This window comes from Myotis daubentonii, chromosome 4 (genome assembly GCF_963259705.1).
Source record: "Myotis daubentonii chromosome 4, mMyoDau2.1, whole genome shotgun sequence".
Classification (NCBI taxonomy): domain Eukaryota; kingdom Metazoa; phylum Chordata; class Mammalia; order Chiroptera; family Vespertilionidae; genus Myotis; species Myotis daubentonii.
The window spans coordinates 106,818,014-106,840,032 of record NC_081843.1 but is presented as its reverse complement, the minus strand read 5'-3'; the positions used below and the strand labels follow the sequence as shown (position 1 = coordinate 106,840,032).

At 48.5% G+C, this 22,019-nt stretch overlaps 1 protein-coding gene across 1 annotated transcript; it reads right to left on the bottom strand.

Moving 5' to 3' along the window:
• Positions 1–316: 316 nt before the first annotated feature.
• CCL28 (C-C motif chemokine ligand 28) lies at positions 317–16,794 on the bottom strand. Its single transcript, XM_059694823.1, has 3 exons — positions 16,470–16,794; positions 784–910; positions 317–669 (listed from the first exon to the last, which is right to left on the bottom strand). The coding sequence occupies exons 1-3, from the start codon at positions 16,531–16,533 to the stop codon at positions 456–458; spliced, it is 405 nt and encodes a 134-aa protein (XP_059550806.1). The 5' UTR covers positions 16,534–16,794; the 3' UTR covers positions 317–455.
• Positions 16,795–22,019: the final 5,225 nt, after the last annotated feature.

Below are 22,019 nucleotides of genomic sequence, written 5' to 3'. Positions count from 1 at the left end.
TAGTATAAAGTTGAAGAAATTGTATCTTTATGCTGTGCTCTTAAAATATTATGTGAAGTTTTGCATTATCTTTTCTTTTTTTTTTTTTAAATATATTTTATTGATTTCTTACAGAGAGGAAGGGAGAGGGACAGAGAGCCAGAAACATCCATGAGAGAGAAACATGGATCAGCCGCCTCCTGCACGCCCCCCACCGGGGATGTGCCCGCAACCAAGGCACATGCCCCCGACCGGAATCGAACCCGGGACCCCCGGTCTGCCAGGCCGACGCTGTATCCACTAAGCCAAACCGGTTCTGGCTTGCATTATCTTTCATGTCATTTCTCAGTTGAGTGTATTATTGGCTACGTTGGCATACTGTATCATTGGGCTTTTTGCCCTCTTGGTTCCCAAGAAGGAACATTCCCATGATCAATGCATACCCAGCCCCGGCCACATTCCCGGCAGGAATCTGTTCACAGGTCCGCTGGCTCGCTCTCCGACACGGAGCTTGGGGGCCGCGTGCCCGGTCTCCCCGGATGTGCCCCTTGGCTGTGCCTCTTGCCGTGGTGCTTCTTCGTGTGGCAAGCGTGGCCGTTGGCATGTTTCTTGGCTGCTTGCTTTTTCATCCACTGCTTAACAGTGTGGCTGTGCGGGCTGACACAGATCCTCCGGTGCCTGACATGGAGGCTGCCAAAGAGGCAAGAAAAAGGTCACGGGTAGAAAGAGCAAGGAGCCGCTGACTCCCAGGCCGCTCCCACGCAGACCCCGCGGGTGCAGGCCTCCCCGCCGCCCGGCACTCACATGACCGCCGCCAAGTCGCAGTCCCCATCAGCTCTCTGGATGCGACACGCGTGCACTCTGTCCAGCAGCCGCCTGGGGACGTGATGGGAAACCGCAGTGCAGCAGCTGGAGGCGATGGGGAGTATGGCTGAAAGGGGACGAGGAAGAACATGTCACACCTTAGAGTTTGTAGAGCAACCGCCTGGTTCGCATCTTAAAGACTCCGGAGAGGCTGGCTGGTATGGTTCAGTGGTTGAGCGTCGACCTCTGGACCAGGAGGTCACGGTTCAATTCCCAGTCAGGGCACATGCCCGGGTTGTGAGTTTGATCCCCAGTGCGGGGCGTGCAGGAGGCAGCTGATCAATGATTCTCTCTCATCATTGATATTTCTTTTTTTTCCCTTTTTTATTTATTTATTTATTTATTTATTTTAAATATATTTTATTGATTTTTTACAGAGAGGAAGGGAAAGAGATAGAGAGTTAGAAACATCAATGAGAGAGAAACATCAATCAGCTGCCTCCTGCACACCTCCTACTAGGGATGTGCCCGCAACCAAGGTACATGCCCTTGACCGGAATCGAACCTGGGACCTTTCAGTCCGCAGGCCGACGCTCTATCCACTGAGCCAAACCGGTTTCGGCTTTTTCCCTTTTTTAAAAAAATATTTTTTTATTGATTTCAGAGAGGAAGGGAAGGGAGGGAGAGATAGAAACATCAATGATGAGAGAGAATCATTGATTGGCTGCTTCCTGCACAACCCCTACTGGGGATTGAGCCTGCAACCCAGGCATGTGCCCTTGGCTGGAATCGAACCTGGGACCCTTCAGTCTGCAGGCTGATGCTCCATCTACTGAGCCAAACCAGCTAGGGCTCATCATTGATATTTCTATCTCTCTCTCCTTCTTCCTTCCTCTCTGAAGTCAATAAAAGTATGTTTAAAAAAAAAAAAAAAGACTCCAGAGAGACAGGATGTTAATCCACTTGAGCGAGGGCAGACAGGGACCGCCGGGTGGCTTTGGTGGCAGACCTGGAGCAGGCCCTGGCTCTGCCTTCCAGAACCTACACTGACTGGGGGGAGATAAAACTAAGTACAGATGAAGCACAAACGGAGTGAAGAGTGGAAAGCCGCTCCGGACAGCCATGTGCTGGGGCTGCAGGTGGACTTGGTAAAAGGTGGAAGAAGCAGGTTGGCACAGGTCTGCAGAGAGCCCCACGCGGGCCCCGGAGCAGGTTTCAAAGTCCCCGGCTGGGAAGGACTTGGCCGAATCCTGAAGGATTCAATGGCTGGAGAAAAATGGAGACTTATCCAGACTGAAGCAAGTGCATGGTCAGGAGTCCATGAAGGCCTGGGGTAGGAGGGGGCCACTGGAAGAGGTCAGTGAGGGGCGGGGACATATATAATACCCCGTGGTCGGCAAACTTCGGCTCTTTGGCCCCTTGAGTGTGGCTCTTCCTAAGCCTTAGGAGTACCCTAATTAAGTTAATAACAATGTACCTACCTATATAGTTTAAGTTTAAAAATTTTGGCTCTCAAAAGAAATTTCAGTCGTTGTACTGTTGATATTTGGCTCTGTTGACTAATGAGTTTGCCGACCACTGCTTTAAACCAACAAACAGAGTCCTGAGGCTGGGAAGCACAAGGCGTAGAGAAGAGACCGCTGTGTGGATCGAGCAGCTAGGAAGGTGACGGGGAGCATGAGGCACGCCACGGAGGCCTAATGTCAGCCTCCGGAGGCTTCGCTTTTATGAAATGGGACCATTCAAGAATTGAGAAAGGGGAAGGGTTTTAGGAAAACCCATGTTGCAGTGATAAGCAAGATGGACTACAGTGGGGAGAGACTGCGGCAGGAAGTCAAGCTGGGGGGGCCGCCTTACCCAGAGGTAAGGGGATGGGGGCAGCACAAATGTGAAGGGAATCGCGCCCCTGCTAAGTGTGTGTCTGCAGATTCCTGCCTGCCACAGGCGCATAGCACTCTCCTGGGCTCCCATTTCACCAAGTGGCTAGTTACACAGCGGCTCTCAACCCTGGCTGCACATGAGAATCACCTGGGAATCTTATTAAAATCCTCATGTCTGGGCCTCATCCTCCGGAAATTCTGTTTCTTTGTTACTAATGTTGTGGCCCCACCCCATAACAAAGAAACAGAATTTCCGGAGGATGAGGCCCAGACATCAGGATTTTAAAAAGATTCCCAGGTGATATTCTCATGTGCAGCCAAGGTTGAGAACCAGTGGGCTAGTAATTTCTTTTAAAAAAATTAGAAATTAAAACCAAGAGGCTGCAGGTGCAGCCTGGTAATAACAGAGGTTAGAATGAGAGGTGTCAGCTGTAAGCAATAGAAGTGCCTGCCCTCTGGAGGGGAGAAGACCTCTGAGTCCATGCTCCACCCACATGGAGACAGGCTCCTCACAGCGATGGAGCAGAGAGGTCATGAAATAAGGATATCGAGGTGACTCACTCTCTGGGCACCAAAATTTTCCACTGCCATTCATTCATCTATTCATTTAATTTTTTAAAATATATTTTTATTGATTTCAGAGAGGAAGGGGGAGAGAGAGAGAGAGAGAGAGAGAGATCAATGATGAGAGAGAATCATTAATCAGCTGCCTCGAGCCTGCAACCCCAGCATATGCCCTTGACCAGAATCGAACCCGGGACCCTTCAGTTCGCAGGCCGACACTCTATCCACTGAGCCAAACCAGCTAGGACTACCCATTTAATTATTCAATAAACATTCACCGAACAGTTCCAGGCACAATGATACTCACTGGGGGATACAAAAAACACGTAAAACAATATGTCCCTGTCCTCAAGAGGCTGTGGTAGAGGAGACAGACTTGGAACTAAATGCTCAGGGAATAGCTGCAATGGCGCACTGTAACTGCACTTCTCAAAACTGTGCTTCTGGGGCTCCCACAAGCATAAAGACAGGGGCACAGGCATTCCCTAGAGCAAAACATCAGAGACCATCTGTGTGTCTACCAGTAGTTAAATACATAATGGTACATTATAAGGATGAGATAGGTCTATATATGTTAACACACGAATTTCATAATTTAACACACGAATTCCATAATTTATTAAATGCAAAAAGCAAATTTCAATATAAGAACTACAAATGATTCCATCTTCATTAAAAATATACATACACACACAGAGGAAAAGATGTGGAAATATTTAGCCCCAATTTTAAGAAAAGACTACTTCTAGAAAGGGGACACATTTTCAACTAGCCTGAAATACCTGTGATTTTTTAAAACTTCCAGTGCTAGGCAGATTGGAACAAATCCTATAGAAACACAGAAGACTACAGAACACCACCCAGGGAGGATGGGAGGTGCTGGGGTTCTTGTCCCAGCAACAAGAAGGGTTCAGGAATCTGGAAAGTGGGCTGTGCGTAGATGACATAGGAATCCAGAGACTAATAAAGAATCCGGAGATATAATTTTGAAAGGCATTGGGGGTCAGAGGACCTTCAGCTAAAGGAACTGAAGACTCCCTCCTTGTCTAGGAGCCTTGCTTTTATTAACACAATTTGTCCTAAGGCAAGGTGGAGATAACACTTCAAAGGGTAAGGTTTCAAAGGGTACAGAGGCATTGTCAGTTTGGGGAATAGCCTACGGCTGTTCAGGTGTTTGGCCAGTAGGAGGCAATAACATGTAGATTAAGATGCCCTTTAACTGTCTGGCAGCCACAATCAGGTTTGGGGAAATGCCTTTAGCCATTCCCAACAGGTGACTACATGTGTGACTCAACCCTGTGGAGTCCCCAAGTTTCATCAACCTTTTGATGAAACTCTTGAAATTATGACATGCTGGAATTGGTCTACAGCAGGGAGGCATCAAAGGACGTGAAGTTTGGACTCAGTTTTGGAGGAGGGGTCAGCATTCACTGGTTGAAATGGGTGGGTGGGGGCGGGGGAGGGGGAGGAACATTCCAAGTAGCAGGAACTTCATACCCAGAACCCTGGTGTGGAAGAGAACAGAAGACTGTTCATCTCACAGAATCTGAGTCCCATTTGAGGAATCTGGTGTCTTAAACAGGGACAAGTCTCCTCTGGCAAGATTCCCTTTATTATTATTATTATTATTATTATTATTATTATTTTTTATAGAGAGGAAGGGAGAGGGATAGTTAGAAACATCAATGAGAGAGAAACATCCATCAGCTGCCTTCTACACACCCCCAACTGGGGATGTGCCCGCAACCAAGGTACATGCCCTTGACGGGAATCGAACCCAGGACCCTTCAGTCCACAGGCCGACGCTCCATCCACTGAGCCAAACCAGCCAGGGCTGGCAAGATTCTTATCAACAACAGTCCAAGGAGCAGGCTCGGCAGTGCCTTCGGGCCTTGTCCAGGGCCTGGGGAAAGTGCCTTGACCTTGGTCCCGGACCCTCAAAGACGATCTGTGTCATGTTCACTGGAGCTCTTACCCTCCAGAAAGAAAGACTTGCACCTGCTCCCCAGCCCGCCTGTCCTCACAGCTCAGTGCTGCTCCTTTCGGGACAGAATCTCGGCTTGATGTAAATCAGTGACAACCTAGCTGCAGCCCAGGACATCTATATCTCGGTTCTCAGGGAATGAACACATACATACAACCTCCAAGTAGGCATTAATTATATATCTACACGAATTCATTTACAAAAATGAATGTCTTCAATGACTACTAAACCATGCACTTAAATGAATAGATGTAGTTGGAATACACCCACATAAGACAAATAAATTGTTAAGTTCTGCTCAGCCTCACTTCTGTTCTCAGCTGGTGACACCCAGGCCCGCGGCAGCCCAAGAAAGGAAAACGTTGACATTGCCCAGGCAAGCTATTTCATGCTGCAGGGATCTCTCCACTTCCCTCTCAATCTAGAGCCAGTGAGAACTTTCCGAGCTGTTACGGGTGTAAGGAGTGTGTGTGAGGCGCACCCGACGCCCCCCAACCAGATTCCCTGGAATAGGAAAAGCATCGTTCGTTCAGCAAACAGGCATCGAGGGCCCCTGTGCCAGCCCTGAACTCTGCGTCAGAAGTAAACCGGGCATAGTGTCTGCCCTCGAGGGAGGAAGGCAGTTAAACAAGTCATCACAACACGGCTGACATGCTGACAGGCGTTCACCGGGTGGTGGGGTTATAAGGGGCAGAAGCCAGATTCCAAGAGTCACTTACTGTCTGACTCCGTTTATATGAAGTGTCCAGAACAGGCAGGTCCATAGCAACAGAAGGTGGACTAGTGGTGTCCAGGGGCTGGGATGGGGGTGGGGAGTGACTGCTTACAGGAACGGGGTCTCTTTTGGGGCCGAGGAAATGCGCTGGAATTAGAGGTGACGATTGCATAATTCAGCGAAGGCACTGAAAACCACTCCATGGTGAATTTCATGGTAGGTGAATTATATTTCAACTTTATAAAAAATGCTATAGGAGAACAGCACATTGGTTGTCCTTACACTTGTTAATACATTTATTTCTTCAAACTAATTGGTTTTTTCCCCCCTCTAGCTACGCTGTGCTGCTTATTCTCCAAGTCAAACTGTTTTAATATCCCCCCAAATTTGGGAGCTTATCCATGTGTCCATCTTACTATATAAGAATCACTATGTGGCCGAAACCGGTTTGGCTCAGTGGATAGAGCGTCGGCCTGTGGACTGAAGGGTCCCAGGTTCGATTCCAGTCAAGGGCATGTACCTGGGTTGCGAGCGCATCCCCAGTGGGAGATGTGCAGGAGGCAGCTGATCGATGTTTCTCTCATCGTCGATGTTTCTAACTCTCTATCTCTCTCCCTTCCTCTCTGTAAAAAATCAATAAAATATTTTAAAAAAAAGAATCACTCTGTGAATTCTTACAGAGCGCATCACTAGCTATGTCTATATCTATGGCTTCTTCTGTGTGAGTCACTATGCTAGGGATGGAGGTAGGAAGACAAAGAGTTACTAGCTTCAAAGAGCTCATACACAGACCACTGCGGGCTTGTGACCCAGGAAACCATAAAAGAGGAAATGGCTTTCTGAATCATAAGCACGCCTGTGTGTTTAAGAGTTTGAGTTGTCTGAGTGCTGACATCAATTCGAGAAGTAGTCATGTTGGCAGATGTGACTGGTGCCCTACTGAGGAATTCCGAAATACGTGTGAGGCTAGAATCCTTTGAAAGTTGTTGAGGGGAAAAAAAAAAAAAGAGTTGTTGAGGAGTTAGGCAATGAAGAATGGTATCAGGGTGGCTTGGACTAGGGCAATGGGAAGGTTCTTTTGGACAATGTCGCCCCCTAGAGGGTTTCTCATGCAGTCTTCAGTCAGAATGTTTCCATTTTTAAAGAAAGGTCAGCAACTTCCTCTGATTTCCACACCGGAGAGATTTCGCAGAGGCAGTAAAGTTGATAACAGACGGAATTAGTTGACATTTCTTCTGCATTGACATCTTTTTTATTCACATAATACGTTTACTTGTTTGTGGAAGCAGGCTGATAAGGAATTTGGAAAACTAAGCCTTCCTACAAAAACTTCCACCTTGAATGCCACCATTGCAGGAGACCAGGAACCCCAAGGAAAGAACCTGCTTTTGTCCTAAAACAGGAATTCACACAGGAATTCACCCTTACTGATGCAGTAGGGGTTCCCGAGAGGGGAATGTGAGAAAATCATTGCAAATAAGAGAGAGGTCTTGCAGAGCGGGCTTGACAAAGCAGCGGGGCCCAGAGGTATGAACAAGCAAAGATCTGAGGTTTGTTGTGAGGCTTGATCCCCTCACCCCCCCACCCCACCCCGACCCCCTCCCCTAACTCTCCGGAGATGCCCCTTTGCTTTGGGAAGGACACCCCAGAGTGTCAGCCCAACAGCTCCCTGACAGGTGATTTATGAGAGCAGCACCTGCTGGCTAAGGCCAGTCCTCTGGGGGACGAAGGTGAGCACCAGAGGGCAGGGAGTGGGTTCGCAGACCTGCCCAGCAGGTGGGGCCTCTGACCCTGTGGGGGACCAGCCTCTCTACCCTATCAATCCACCTCGCCCCGATTCTTAGAGGGGAAGGACTCTTCTTTAGGACCCACAATTTCAGAATTACCAAGAATGTTTGGGTTGGGGAATCATGGGAGAAACCTGTCATGACTGTCAGGCAAGACCAAAACTGGTTGGGGGAGGGGGGATCAGACCATCATAATGTCCAGGACAGTGAAGCCCAGACCAGACAGGCTCCATGGGTAACATCTGCCAGTGTATCCCCTCTCCTTGGTCCGCTCCTCAATAATTAGCATTTCTCAAAGCTCCATCCATGACTTTCTACTTTTTTAAATTATATTTTATTGATTTTTCACAGAGAGGAAGGGAGAGGGACAGAGTTAGAAACATCGATGAGAGAGAAACATCAATCTGCTGCCTCCTGCACACCCCCTACTGGAGATGTGCCACAACCAAGGTACATGCCCTTGACCGGAATCAACCTGGGACCTTTCAGTCCGCAGACCGATGCTCTATCCACTGAGCCAAACCGGCTACGGCTCTACTTTTTTCCCATCTACATCTTCTCATGCTTTGTCAGTAACTTCAAAATATCTTTGTCTACTTTAACCTCTACCCCAAGACCCTGACATATATCCAACTTCTGTTCAACATGCACTTGGCTATCTCACAGGCTCCCCTAACCTAATAAATGCTCAACTGAAGACATTCTCTCCTGCCGCTTTCACTTCACTCCTTTCCTCATCTCATTTAACCATCATGTACAGTCTCCCAAGCCAAAAACCCGCATGTCATTCCAACCTCCTGCACCCACAGCCTGCCACAAACTCCTGTAAGTTTTACTTCCTGAACATTGCTCAGAGTTACCTCTCCCTTTTCATCCCTCCTCCACTGCCCAAGTTCAAGATCTCATTCATTGGCCATGGGCCTACTGAGCTCCCCAGTTGCCTCCTTTCTCCCCGTTTTGCCCATTCTCCACATGAACCTGTGGTCCCCTGGCTTTCCTATATAAAATTAAGGGTCAATATGACTGTCTTTTAAGACTCCCTCAGGACATCTTTCTACCCACACCACTGCACAGAGTCTACAGTTAATGCTACATAAATGTCTCTTGAGCTGAACCAAGTTATGTTGTAGTCCTGTATGTCTCATTTTACCTTGTTTAAGGCTTTTAATGCCATTTGAATATTTTTTCATTCTTTTAAGAAAAAAAGATGATCAAGGTCTTATGTACCAAAAAGTGCCTTTTAGAAACATACCATCCCTCTACTCTCAAGCAATTAGGGGTCAACTCAATATAAAATAAATTATCTGTCCATTATACTTAATGTTTTAAAGATATTAGTATCTCATGAAATGCATTACTATTTGTCTTATTAACTATGGTGTTATTGCTATCGATTCTGTTGGTTCTGAGTTGTTATCATTGTGGTTTCCAGTATTAAGTGGAATGAGTGACTTGCTATGACTATCCCTGATTTGGTTCTGTCAATTGATCCCCTTCACCCCCAGCCCCTCCCCTAACCCTTGGTCACTAAAGGCCTTAGAGAGTTCTGTGTTCAAGACATACTAAGAGGAACTCTAAGGCACTACACATCAAACCTGGGGTATAAAAATTAGTTTCTGGGTTTTAGGGAAAGGATCCTGTTACCGTAGAGACGTAAACCAGCTTCCTCTCTTCCTTGGATATATTGCACAATCTCTTGCTACTCACGTGTGGTCCCCAGAGCTGCAGCAATGGCATCAGTCGGGGGCTTATCAGAAAGTCACTGGTATAAAGGGCACAGCAACATGAAAACAGGGCAAAGACACCTGCTATTGCTGGAGAGAGGACTCCCGGGTAAAGAAGATATGATGAGAAAGATTCACTTGGCTGCTGGCAGTATCTCAAGTCTATGACTGCAATTTAAGAAGGGCAGTGCATAAATAAACACAATGAGCCGAATGTGGCTGGTTAGAGACACACTTCCCCATTCTGGTGGACTTCATGCCTTATGGAGACATGTCACACGTCACACATGGATGCCTACAAACAAAGGTGTCCTTTGCTGCCACCAAGCAGGCAGGAAGGGCTCACCAAGCCATGATGCATGAAATGCTAAGCCCAAATAAAGTCCTCCCTGGTGCTTTCTGGAACCTGGGATAATGTTTGGGTAATGGAGAATGATGAAGGTTTTTCTTTACCTTAATATGAAGCCTCTTGGCCCCCAGCACTTCCCACAGCATGGACACGGGAGTGGCCAGGGGGTAGCCCAGAAGGGGGCGGGTGATTCGGTGCCGGGAGCCGGTCCATCCTTGCTGTTTCAAGGGACCTGGCATATATGGCATACTTTTCTTAATATGTTTGCTCACCTTCTTGGCGCTGTGTTTTAACCAAAGTCACCTCTCCGAGAAAGGTTGAATCCCCAGGTAGGGATTTTCCCCTGAAGTTAGGGAGGGAATAAAACCCCTCAACTAAGTGCCAGGCCGGTAATTAATCCCTTTAACTACGAACAATCATGCTTAAACTACATAATCTTTTCTCCCTGGAATGGAGATAAGAAACGCCCTAACCTTTGTAATAGAGATTGATAGGATTGAATCAACTGGTATAAATACAGTTGTAACAAGACAGAAACACTCAGAACTCAGAACAGAATCAAGAAGACAGAACCTACACGGAGCCTAGAGACAGAAGAACTTCGCTGGAGAGAGCATGCCGGAGGATCCTGGAGAGGGACTGGCCTCAGAGCCTAGAGACAGAGCCTAGCGGGAGAACATGGCAAGGGATCCTGGACTGAACCTGACTACAGAGATTGGCAGGAGAACCTGACTGGAACCTGGACACTGAACCTGACTGGAGAGCCTGGACAGAACCTGGCTGGAGAACCTAGCGAGGGAACATGGCTACAGAACCTCGCTGGAGATCCGAAGCAGAACCTCTCTGGAGATCCGGGCTGGAGATCCTGGCTAGGCTGCTGATCAACTGAACGCTGTCTCCGTGCCCTTCCTTCTTCGCCGACTCCGTCCACACCTTTGGGGACCCCTGGACCTGCTGGGGTTGGACCCCGGCATCTGGCGCCCGAACAGGGACCCCTAGGTAAGCGCCCCGCACTCGGGATGGATCGGACTCCACCATAGGAAGAAGGTGGATAGTCTTCGCCGACTCCGTCCACACCTTTGGGAACCCCTGGAACAGGATTCCCCTAGGTAAGCCCCCCTCCCCCATTGAGAACCCCCACACTCGGGACGGATCAGACTCCACCGTAGGAAGAGGGTGGATAGTCTTCGCCGAATCCGTCCACACCTTTGGGAACCCCTGGAACAGGATTCCCTTAGGTAAGCCCCCCCCATTGAGAACCCCACACTCGGGACGGATAGGACTCCACCAGGGTGCTACAGACCCCCCTATAGAGGATAAGTAGGGTAAGAAGGTGGATAGTACAGAACTTAGATTGAGAAGATGTGCCATACTGAGTCCAAAGAAAGAAGACTCTGTATTGATCTTTAGATTAAGAAGATGTGCCATACTGAGTCTAAAGAAAAAAGACTCCGTATTGATCTTTTAACATATATGCTTGTTAGCAGAGGAATTAAGGTTACTCCCAGTCAGACAGAACATTTTATACAAGAAATACGTCCATGCTTTTCTGAGGAAGGAAAGGTGCCGGAAAGGTAAATGTAGAGGCATGGGAGAAGGTAGGCCCAAGGAGCCTTATCCTTAACCCCACTGCAGCCTTTCCACCCCGGGAAAGTGCAGGATTGGCAAGCTCTCCCTGGGGTGATAGATCAGGACTCAGGTAATAGCAGAAAGCGCCAATCCTACTCTTAAAATGGATACAAGAGAGTGTTTCAGGTTTTTCTTTTTAATGCTTGCTTTTAAAAAATAAAAAAGGGGGAATTTGCCGGGAGCCGGTCCATCCTTGCTGTTTCAAGGGACCTGGCATATATGGCATACTTTTCTTAATATGTTTGCTCACCTTCTTGGCGCTGTGTTTTAACCAAAGTCACCTCTCCGAGAAAGGTTGAATCCCCAGGTAGGGATTTTCCCCTGAAGTTAGGGAGGGAATAAAACCCCTCAACTAAGTGCCAGGCCGGTAATTAATCCCTTTAACTACGAACAATCATGCTTAAACTACATAATCTTTTCTCCCTGGAATGGAGATAAGAAACGCCCTAACCTTTGTAATAGAGATTGATAGGATTGAATCAACTGGTATAAATACAGTTGTAACAAGACAGAAAGAGTCAGAACTCAGGAGACAGAATTCAGAAGACAGAACCTACACGGAGCCTAGAGACAGAAGAACTTCGCTGGCGAGAGCATGCCAGAGGATCCTGGACCGGGACTGGCCTCGGAGCCTAGAGACAGAGCCTAGCGGGAGAACATGGCAAGGGATCCTGGACTGAACCTGACTACAGAGATTGGCAGGAGAACCTGACTGGAACCTGGACACTGAACCTGACTGGAGTACCTGTACAGAACCTGGCTGGAGACCCTGACAAGCGAACCCGGCTATGATGATCAACTGAACGCTATCTCTGTATCGTTCCTTCTTCGCCGACTCCGTCCACACCTTTGGGGACCCCTGGACCCGCTGGGGCAGGACCCCAGCAATTCGGGGCCGCAGAGATACACTGAGAGGTGTGACCGCACAGTTGAGCAAATGGAGACGGCCAACCAGGTTCGATTCCTGGCTCTGCCACATACTAGCTGATGCTGGGTGAGTTACTTAATTCTCTGTGTCTCCGTTTCTTTGTCTGTAATATTGAGGATGGGTAATAGCACTACTTTACAGGGTTGCTGTGAAGATTGCATGAGTTTGTACACTTAAGTGCTTAGACCAGGAGTGACAAATAGTACATATCCAATAAGTGGACACAAACAGAAAAAAACACATCCGGAGGCCAACATGCAGCACAGTCCCTGCCCCACAGTAGGCACCCGGGTGTCCATTCGGTGCCTGTGGGATGTGTCGATCGATGTATTGCCCCTCCACTTCAAAGTCATCCTACTGGCCAATTCTGTGAAATTAAAATGAAGATGGGCCCCAGAACGATGTTTCCTTCGCCAGCTGTCGTGCCGTTGCACTTTGTCGGCAGAGGGCGCTAGAGAGACATTGCAGGGAGAGGGTTTTCCTGGCTCAAGCAAGGGCACTTCTCTAGCACCAGGCTCGGGGGAGCACAGCAGCCAGCGCCCCCTCCCGGTGGCTTCGGAGCCGAGCGCCTCCCCTGAGACAACTCCGTGGGAAGAACTTCCCCCTGCAAACTGGGGGGCTGACCAAGTGATTTTTTTCGCCCTTAGGTGAGCCATGGCTGTGCCGTCTCCAAGGTCTGGAGCTCAGTCGGTAAGCTAAAGGGTGCAGGATCCCTCCCTTGAAAACTGTGCAGAACAACTTCTGAGCACAAAGGTGTATTCTTGAGAACCCTCCCTAGCAAGTCTCCTGTGGTTAAAACAAACAAAAGCTACTTTTCTTTAAGGAAGCAAACAGCGCGTCTCCGGCAAGTATCTGTGCAGTGAGGAGCCATCCTAACTGAGGCCGTGGGTTGCCAGTCAGAAGGAATCCCCAGCCTGCACCTGGTGGACACAGCCAGGCCCCCAAAGCCTGAGACCGTGGCTCTAAGTAATCTGGCTCAGGGCCCAGAGAGTGCACGAGAGACATTTTTATGGGCTCAGCATTGAGTTCTGGGAAATATGTTTTCCCACACGGTGGGTTTTCTTGTTGTTTTGTTGCTGGTTTCTTTTGCTGTGCAGAAGCTTTTTATTTTGATGTAGTCCCATTTGTTTATTTTTTCTTTAGTTTCCAATGCCCTAGGACAGCCGTGGGCAGACTACGGCCTGTTTGAAATGAATAAAACTATTGAAAAAAAAGGCCATACCCTTTTATGTAATGATGTTTACTTTGAATTTATATTAGTGCACACAAACACTCCATCCATGCTTTTGTTCCGGCCCTCCGGTCCAGTTTAAGAACCCATTGTGGCCCTCGAGTCAAAAAGTTTGCCCACCCCTGCCCTAGGAGCTGTATGGGTGAAGAAATTGCTTCGGCATATGTCTGAGATTTTGTTGCCTTTGGATTTTTCTAGTATTTGTATGGTTTCCCGTCGTATATTTAAGTCCTTTATCCATTTTGAGTTTATTTTTGTGTATGGTGTAAGTTGGTGGTCCAGTTTCATTTTCTTGCATGTATCTGTCCAATTTTCCAAACACCATTTACTGAAGAGACTATCTTGACTCCATTGTATGTTCTTGCCTCCTTTGTCAAATATTAATTGAGCGTATTGGTTGGGGCTGATTTCTGGGCTCTCTATTCTATTCCATTGATCTATATGTTTGTTCTTGTGCCATTACCAGGCAGTTTTGAGAACAGTGGCTGGGAGCCGGTAGCTGTGTCAGCAGGTGTGGAGTATGTCCTCTTGTCTTTGGGTGGAATCCAAGGCTTTTAACTGTGGGCAAGTTGGCTGTTTCCTGATTGATCCCGAACACTTTGGGAATGCCAATCACTGGGCCATCACACCAGAGTGGCCATTAAAGGGACCATTAAGATAAGGGAACAGTTAATGCCTAGAGGAACAACATGTATTTCCCCATGTCCCCATGTCCCAAACTGGCGCAGGCCACTTCCCTCTTCCCTCCCCCAGCCTGGACAATGGCCAACGCCACTCAGTGTCCCTCCCTCCTTCTCCCGCTCCCTCCCGGGCCTTCCCCAGCCTGCCTGGCTGAACCCGGCCCCCCCCCCCCACCCCCCCCGCCAGCCTCCACAGGGCACCTGAGACACAGACCCTGACGTTGGCCACGGGAAGCAGTGGGGCTGCCCCTCTCAGTTCCACAGCTGGTCTCGGGCCTCCCCTCCATATTTTAACCCATCACTTACTTTGAAAGGGCAGGGGTGAGGGCTTCTCAGACAATGTGATTTCCCTCGGCCCAAACGGCCTTAGGGAAAGCCCTGAGCTTAGCCGAAAAAGCTACTGTCAACTTCTCCTCGGCTCCCTTTCTTTCTTTCACCACCACTGTTCCTTTGCTTTAAAAATTAAATAAATTTAATTAAAAAAATTTAAACTTTTTTTTTATTGATTTAAGAGTGGTAGAGAGAAATAGAAACATCAATGACGACAGAGAATCATTGGCCTGCTACCTCCTGCACACCCCACACTGGGGATCGAGCCCACAACCCGACCGGGAATGGAACCGTGACCTCTTGGTTCATAGGTCGACACTCAACCACTGAGCCATGCTGGCCGGGCACCACTGTTCCTTTTCAAACACCTCTGTGTGCTCCTGTCCCCCGTCTCTGCCAGAACTCAGTCCCTGGGACCCTGGGCCTTGGGCCTGGCAGGGCTTCTCATTGCCCTGTGCTCTCCGCCTCCCCTCCCTCCCCGGTCCTGCGGGCGGTGCGGCCCCTGCTGCTGTGGGGAGAGCTGGAACCGGGTCAGGAGGCTGAAGAGAGATACTTATGTGAATAAACATTTGCCAAAACAAACTAGTTTAGATAAAGCCTCAGCAGGCAGACCTTTGAGAAACAGTGAAAAGGAACCCTAAAATTTCAATGGTGAATTTTTCTGAAAAATTTTACAGAAACATATGAAAACCTTTTGTCTTTGTCTTGATAAAATAGACTGACAGGAATGAAGAAGAGATTGATCGGATTTTTCCTGTGCTCGGTAACCTACATCCAGAGCACAGTGCACCTCATTGGAGTCCCCAGACGCAGGCCACCAGGAAGCAGCAGTGCATTGTGGCCAGACCTGATTGTTCAATAGGAGATTTAAAATCCAATTTGCATACATGTATGTGTGAAATTGGTCTGTTGGCTTTTACATTTTCAAAAGCAGATCAAATAAAACTCATACTTCACGTCTGGTCTGGATTTAGAGAATCTTTGCAGGGTAAAGTTTCAGAGAAGGAGATGGGGACAAAAGCAAGAGCTCAGTCAAGCTTTAAGCACCTACGTTCGGGTTTCCTAAACACAGTAGAAAAGATCGCCTCTAGTCCAAACGCAGTTATCATCTCCATCTATGTGTTAGCAGCTCACTGTTTAAGTTCTCTTGGTTATAATTTGTATAGGTCAGTCTCCCACATACCCCCCCCCCCTTTTAAAAAATATTTTTTATTGATTTCAGAGAATAGGGGAGAGGGAGAGAGAGATTGAAACATCAATTATGAGAATCATTGATTGGCTGCCTCTTGCATGCCCCCTACTGGGGGTTGAGCCCGCAACCGGAGCATGTGCCCTTGACTGGAAGTGAACCTCGGACTCTTCAGTCCACAGGCTGATGCTCTATCCACTGAGCCAAACCAGCTAGGGCCTGCATCCCTTTTTAAGGTCCGAGTGAAGTTTTGGTTTTCAGCATCTACAGAGCTGACTGTGTCCACAAAACTTGCAACTTCCCAAACCCTAAAGAGTCTGTCTTCTTCCAGGAACATGCACCTTGCACGCAGACAGTGTAGCAGGTTAGGGTGAGGGGGCGACGGATGAATAAGAGGGGCTCTGCCCCCAACCTCTCCCTGGAGATTTTCTAAGACTCCCTCCTCAGAAAAGAAAACGCAGCTCAAAGTTGACCTCATCTACCAGGTAAGCAAATCACTAACACGCCTGTTCACATGAGGTTCCTTCCTGAACATTCTTGGAGATCAGGAATTGATCAGGAATATGCCAATCTCTTGGAGATCACTGGCAATTCCTAGCTGGAGTCAGAAATGCCTGCTCCAAATTGCTGGCAGCCCCTCTATTCTGGGAGGCACCCCCCTTCCACTGGAGGCTTGGAAGCAGGCACCCCGCTTACCTGCGGAGGGGCGAAGAGCAGCCCAGGCAGCCAAGGCAAGGAGCGCGAGTCCCATCTGCTGCATTCCTGCCTGTCCCCCGCTCAGGCAGCACCGCAGGCGAGGCTGTAAAGTCAGGAAATGAGGCTAAAGGTGTCCTTGGGTGCAGAGAACCAGCAGAAGGAAAAGGAAGCCAGGAGGCCCCGCCCGGGCAGGTGCTGGGCAACCTATTTCTCAGGTTTCTTTCCTGGCCACCAGGCTCCTTTTTGTGACCAGGCCTGCTTTCCACCGCTGGGCTCAGGCGAGATCAGTGGCCATCTGACAGCTGGTGAGGTTATTGCGAGCTGCGGGCGTGGGCCAGTCACCTGGAAACAATTAAAAAATAAAATACAGTAGCTCTCTGCAAAAACTCCTCCATGGACCTATGCATCAGAATTTGGGAGCAGGAGGCCAGGAATTTGAATTTTAGAAAGCTCCTGAGGTGATTCTGAGGGACACCTCCAAGGAGAGCCATTGCATAAAGAAATCTGTTTTTAAATTGCTTGTTGAAACTAAAAGTTTCTGGGGACAAGGGTGACAAGTCATAAAAAAACCAACATTATCTGGTGGAAAGATACGAAACAATTCAACCCCACTCTGGTTTTGGTTTGCAGCCAAATTGCTTTTCCAGTGAAGCTGTTAGTTTTACAGTGGTTCTCAGCCTTCCTACTGCCGTGACCCTTTAATACAGTTCCTCATGTTGTGGTGACCCCCAATTTCATTGTTACAAATTGAACATAATTAAAGCATAGTGATTCATCACAAAAACAAGATGTAATTATATATGTGTTTTCCGATGGTCTTAGGCGACCCCTGTGAAAGGGTCGTTCGACCCCCAAAGGGGTCGCGACCCACAGGTTGAGAACCGCTGGTTTAGGAGAAAGTTAGCACAGGTCCAGGGGCCTCTTGCCTGTGGGCGGGGCCTGGTAGGAAGGAGCCTAGAGCAGGTGTGGGAGGTAGAGCTATTGATCAGCTCTTATCTTCTAAGATAGTGGTTCTCAACCTTGGCTGCACATTAGAATCACCTGGGAATCTTTTTAAACTCCTGATTTCTGGGCCTCATCCTCCGGAAATTCTGTTTCTTTGTTACTAATGTTGTGGCCTCCCCCCGCAATAACAAAGAAACAGAATTTCCAGAGGATGAGGCCCAGAAATCAGGATTTTAAAAAGATTCCCAGGTGATTCTAATGTGCAGCCAAGGTTGAGAACCACTGTTAAGAAAACAGATGTAACCATGCAGCCATTCATTCATTCAGCAAAAATGTATTGAGTCCCCACCTTGCACTGAAGACAAAGCAAGAGACAGAAAGGATGGCTCTGCCCTTCAGGAACCCAGGCTGGTTCAGGGGAAGAGAAAGAGAACCGACCATTTCAATGTTAATCCCTGTGGTAGGTTCCACCCTCTGTGTTCCTCCGGTGAGTCTCATTACTCTCTGGAAGTGGGGAAAACCAAGACAACCATTCTTTCAGGTCTTCAGCCGGGTCTTTGTCTTGCCTGGGATTGAGGCTTCCTACCACCCAAATCCTCAAATTGAAGGCTTCCATTGCATTAAAATTAGGAATGCAGTTCCCAAGCTGTGTGCCGAGGAACCCCAGGACACCAAAACGAACTGCTAGGGGGCTGTGGCCTAGTCTAAATGAGTGAGGGAAACACAGCGACAGCTGTTGTTCACCACACAGCTACCCCCAGGGGGTTATCTAACTAGATAACAGGAATTAGCTGCTATTTCTTTTGGCGGCGTGGTGCTGTGAAAAATCACTGAGACATTAAGAACACGTGTGTCAGCCAAAGGTTTGGGAACCTCTGCAGTACCTCATCTATCAGTTTTCCTGACACTTCCTTATGGCTTTCTCCCCAAAGGCAACACACACAGTTTGAGCCCTTCTTCCTCTGGGCAAGGCCTTATGACCTGGGCCTCCTGCAGGAATTTCTCAGGGGGCTGCAGAGGGCACCCTAGGGTGGGCACCGGATCCCCTCTCTCCCCACAGCAGCCCCAGAATATTAGTTACCAAGAAGCCAATGCAAAGAGACGTTAGTGAGCAGACAGGGCTTTCTCCTCTCACCAGGGATGCAAATGGAAATTAATTTTGGGGTGTTGAGCTGACCACAGCCTTCCCAACATCTCCACCTGGTGCTGAGCAGCCATAACTGGGCAGAGGGGCAAAGGACAGGGATGCAAAATCCTCCCAGAGGCCTGGGGAAGACGGAGAATGATTTCCCCAGGGAGGTGCCAGACCCCGGGGGAGGGAGCACTGGGCCCGGAGTGGTGTTCTAACTGCGAGGCTTCTCCCCGGCATCTGTGACGGGGTGGGGCTGAAGGAGCTGATGAGGATGGGAAGGGGAAAGCGTTGAGCCCTGCACCACAGCACACTGTGGGGACCACAGACAGGAGGGAGCCCTCACTCTTCCCTGGAGACTGGGCTGGGACAGCACATATTGGAGTTGGGTCTTGAATGGAGAGTTAGAGTGACCCAGAGTCTTGTCCACCCTTAGAACATTCGTCTTTAATAGGAGGCCTGCTACATAGGAACACATTAAACATTTGTTCAGTGGCTGGCTGAGCCAGTGTTAGGTGAGGGCAAGTATTATATTCATTTTCACCCAAAGGAACTATGAATGTTTAATTGACAATGTTTAATGAATTTAAATTTTTATTTTTTTATGGAGAATAGAAAAAGGGTTTGTATAAAGATTCAGTAGTTCTACATGGAGAAGATAGAAGAGAAATACAACTATATGTGTTAATAGCCCAGGGTTGGGGCAGGGGGAAGGACATTAAGATCCCAAGATTAAACTTAACCTCTGACAAGGTGAGTTGGAGGTCATTGCCAGGAGTTCAAGGAGCCCGCCATTACTGGGGCGAGAAGCAGGGATTCTAGGAAGTGAGAGTGGGAAGGGGATCTTGGGCAACATCTGCCCTATTTCTCATCAGCTCAGAAAGGGTGAGGGACTTGTCCAAAGACACCTGGGCTAGATTCCGGTCCAGTGCACAGGAGTCAAGAGAGCAGTCTTGGGTATGTGGGGTGAGGGGTGGCTTGCCAGCCCATATCAAACCAACAAAACCACCACCAACAAAATAAAAAGTAAAAACAAGGGTAAACAGAATAATGGCCCCCAAAGATCTCCACACCCCGGTCCCTGGAACCTGCGGGTGTGTGGCCTCACCGGGCAACAGCGGCTTTGTCAATGTGGCTAGGAACCTGGAGATGCGGCGTTTATCCTGGTTGTCCAGGTGAGCCCAACCAATCACAGGGTCCTTCAGTCAGAGAACCTTCCCCAGCGGTGGTCGGTGGAGATGGGCTACGGCAGGACCAGGGAGATGCAGTGTGAAAGGAAGCGGTCCTGAGCACGGCTGGCTCTGAAGGTGGGATGAGGGGCCACACGCCCAGGAATGCAGGTGGCCTCTGGGAGCTGAGAGACACTTTCCCCTGGAACCAGCCCTGCTGATGCCTGATTCTGACCCACTGAGACCCGTGTTGGATTTCAAATATAAAGATAATACATGTGTCTTTTTTTAAACCACTGAGTTTATGGTGATTTGTCACAGCAGTAAAAGCAGGGTGATACAGGACACACACACACACTGTAACCTCGAAGCGGGCCAAACAGCTTCCCTTCTCCCTTCCATCCTTTCTTCTCACTCTTTTGTAGTATGTTTGCCTGTTCGAAGCTCCCCTGCGGTTATTTTAATCCCATTTCACCTGGATGGATGTGTCAGGATGGGAGCCTGAGGCTGGCTGAGTGACTTGCTCTGGGCCTCGGGCCCTAGGAGTGGCAGAGCCCTTTCCAGGATTGGCCCCGGGAGGGTGCCACTCTTCCTGAGGCCGGATTGACCAACAGCAGCCCTGTGCCAACCCACTCAGAATCCAGGGAAACGTCAGCCAAGAAACCAGGCCGGACACTGAGGCCATTGTTACAGCCGAGCAAACAGCCTGAGGTCAAGGAAGAGGGAAGTGTGGTGTGTACTCATGGCTCTCCAAGAAGACGGGCCTCACCGCCTACAAGTCCTCACAGCAGGGGCTCAGGATACTTGAAAAAGCTCCAGCCACTCCCTGTGGTTGTGTACATGGCTGCAGGCAGCTGGGTAAGACCACTGACATTTACAGACCTTACCCTCTCCCTCTCTGTTATGTCACACTATCCGCGTTTTATACGCTATTTAGCGTCACCCGAACATTTAGGGAAAATTTTCTCCCTGCCTTCGCTCTATGTGATTGGGTGGTATCACTGACCGGGAGCCTGGAGGGCAGGGGGGGGGGGCAGGGGGGCGGGGGGGGGAGTGTTTCTAACGAAATCAAATCAGTATTAGGTGAGTACAGGTGTGTGAATTCAGGGGGTGTTTTCTTTGAAAACATAGATGTCTGAGGAAGATCAGAGTATGTGTTCAGGTGATTATGGAGCCGATGGGGTTGGACAGCTACCCAGTCCTCCAAAGCAACATTAAAGAGTATCGCTGCGGAGGTAAACCCAACAACTTCTTGCGAGGTCAGTCAAAAGGGTCCAATGCTTCAGAAACCCTTTATTATCGTTATTCCTGGTACGTAAACAAATGTCAAGGGGACACATGTGGCAATGCCTTGGATTTATGCAAAGTAACTGGAGAATGATTATTCACAGGACTCTTCAGATCAGGGAAGGCTGTCAGCCTCCGCCTGGGGCTTGGATCGGATACGGGTCTTGGAATACTCCTGGAGTCTGGGGAAATAAAGTTACGTAACAGTACAAGCATGTGGGTCTAATGGAGGTGGTGAATCCCAAGTGAAACAGAGAAGCAGGTCAACAGCTTGCAGACCCCCTGGGACAGTCAGCCCCAGAGGCCGCGTACAGGCCTCTGCGGAACAGTGAGCGTCAGTCAGCTGCTCACGTCAGACCAGACCTGCCCGCAGCCTGAGGACTGCACTTATTTTTTTAAAATATATTTTTAGTGATTTTAGAGAGAAAGGGAGAGGGAGAATCATTGCTCGGCTGCCTCCTGCACACCCCTTACTGGGGATGGAGCCCACAGAATCGAACCGTGACTTCCTGGTTCATAGGTTGGTGCTCACTGAGCCACACCAGTGGGGCAAGGACTGCACTTACGATAGAAAAATGGAAATACCTACTTTACAAATATGGACCCATACTGTTCCACTGCTAGTTTTTACTTTTCCATGAAGATAATTTTGCATACCATTTCAGGGGGCCCATCAGTTAGGTGCAAAATCTCTAGTTAAAGACTTTCAAGTGGTTTTTCGGTGTGGGTTTTTGTTGTTGTTTTTCATTTTAAGCAGCCAAAAAAGTATTTTTCCTTTGTATATGTACCTGTTTAGTTCTTTAAAATAAATTCCTAGAGTTGGAATTTGGAATTTCTGGGAAAAATGGCTTAAAAACACATTACCAAATTCCCTCAGCAAGAAAGTATGAGTTTGTTGTCATATGCTTACACTCTGCAAACACTGAACGTTATCAATCTTTCTAAAGTTTGCCAAACTGAGAATCAAAACAACTCATTGCTGTTTTCTCTTAAATTTTAATTGGATTCAATGCTTTGAGG

Excerpts from the sequence above, each read along its gene's own strand:
- CCL28 (XM_059694823.1), bottom strand. The coding sequence starts at position 16,533 with ATGCAGCAGATGGGACTCGCGCTCCTTGCCTTGGCTGCCTGGGCTGCT. Across the intron at positions 911-16,469 it reads TGCTCTTCGCCCCTCCGCAG|CCATACTCCCCATCGCCTCC; the intron begins GTAAGCGGGGTG and ends GTCCCCTTTCAG. Across the intron at positions 670-783 it reads TGCGACTTGGCGGCGGTCAT|CCTCCATGTCAGGCACCGGA; the intron begins GTGAGTGCCGGG and ends CCTCTTTGGCAG.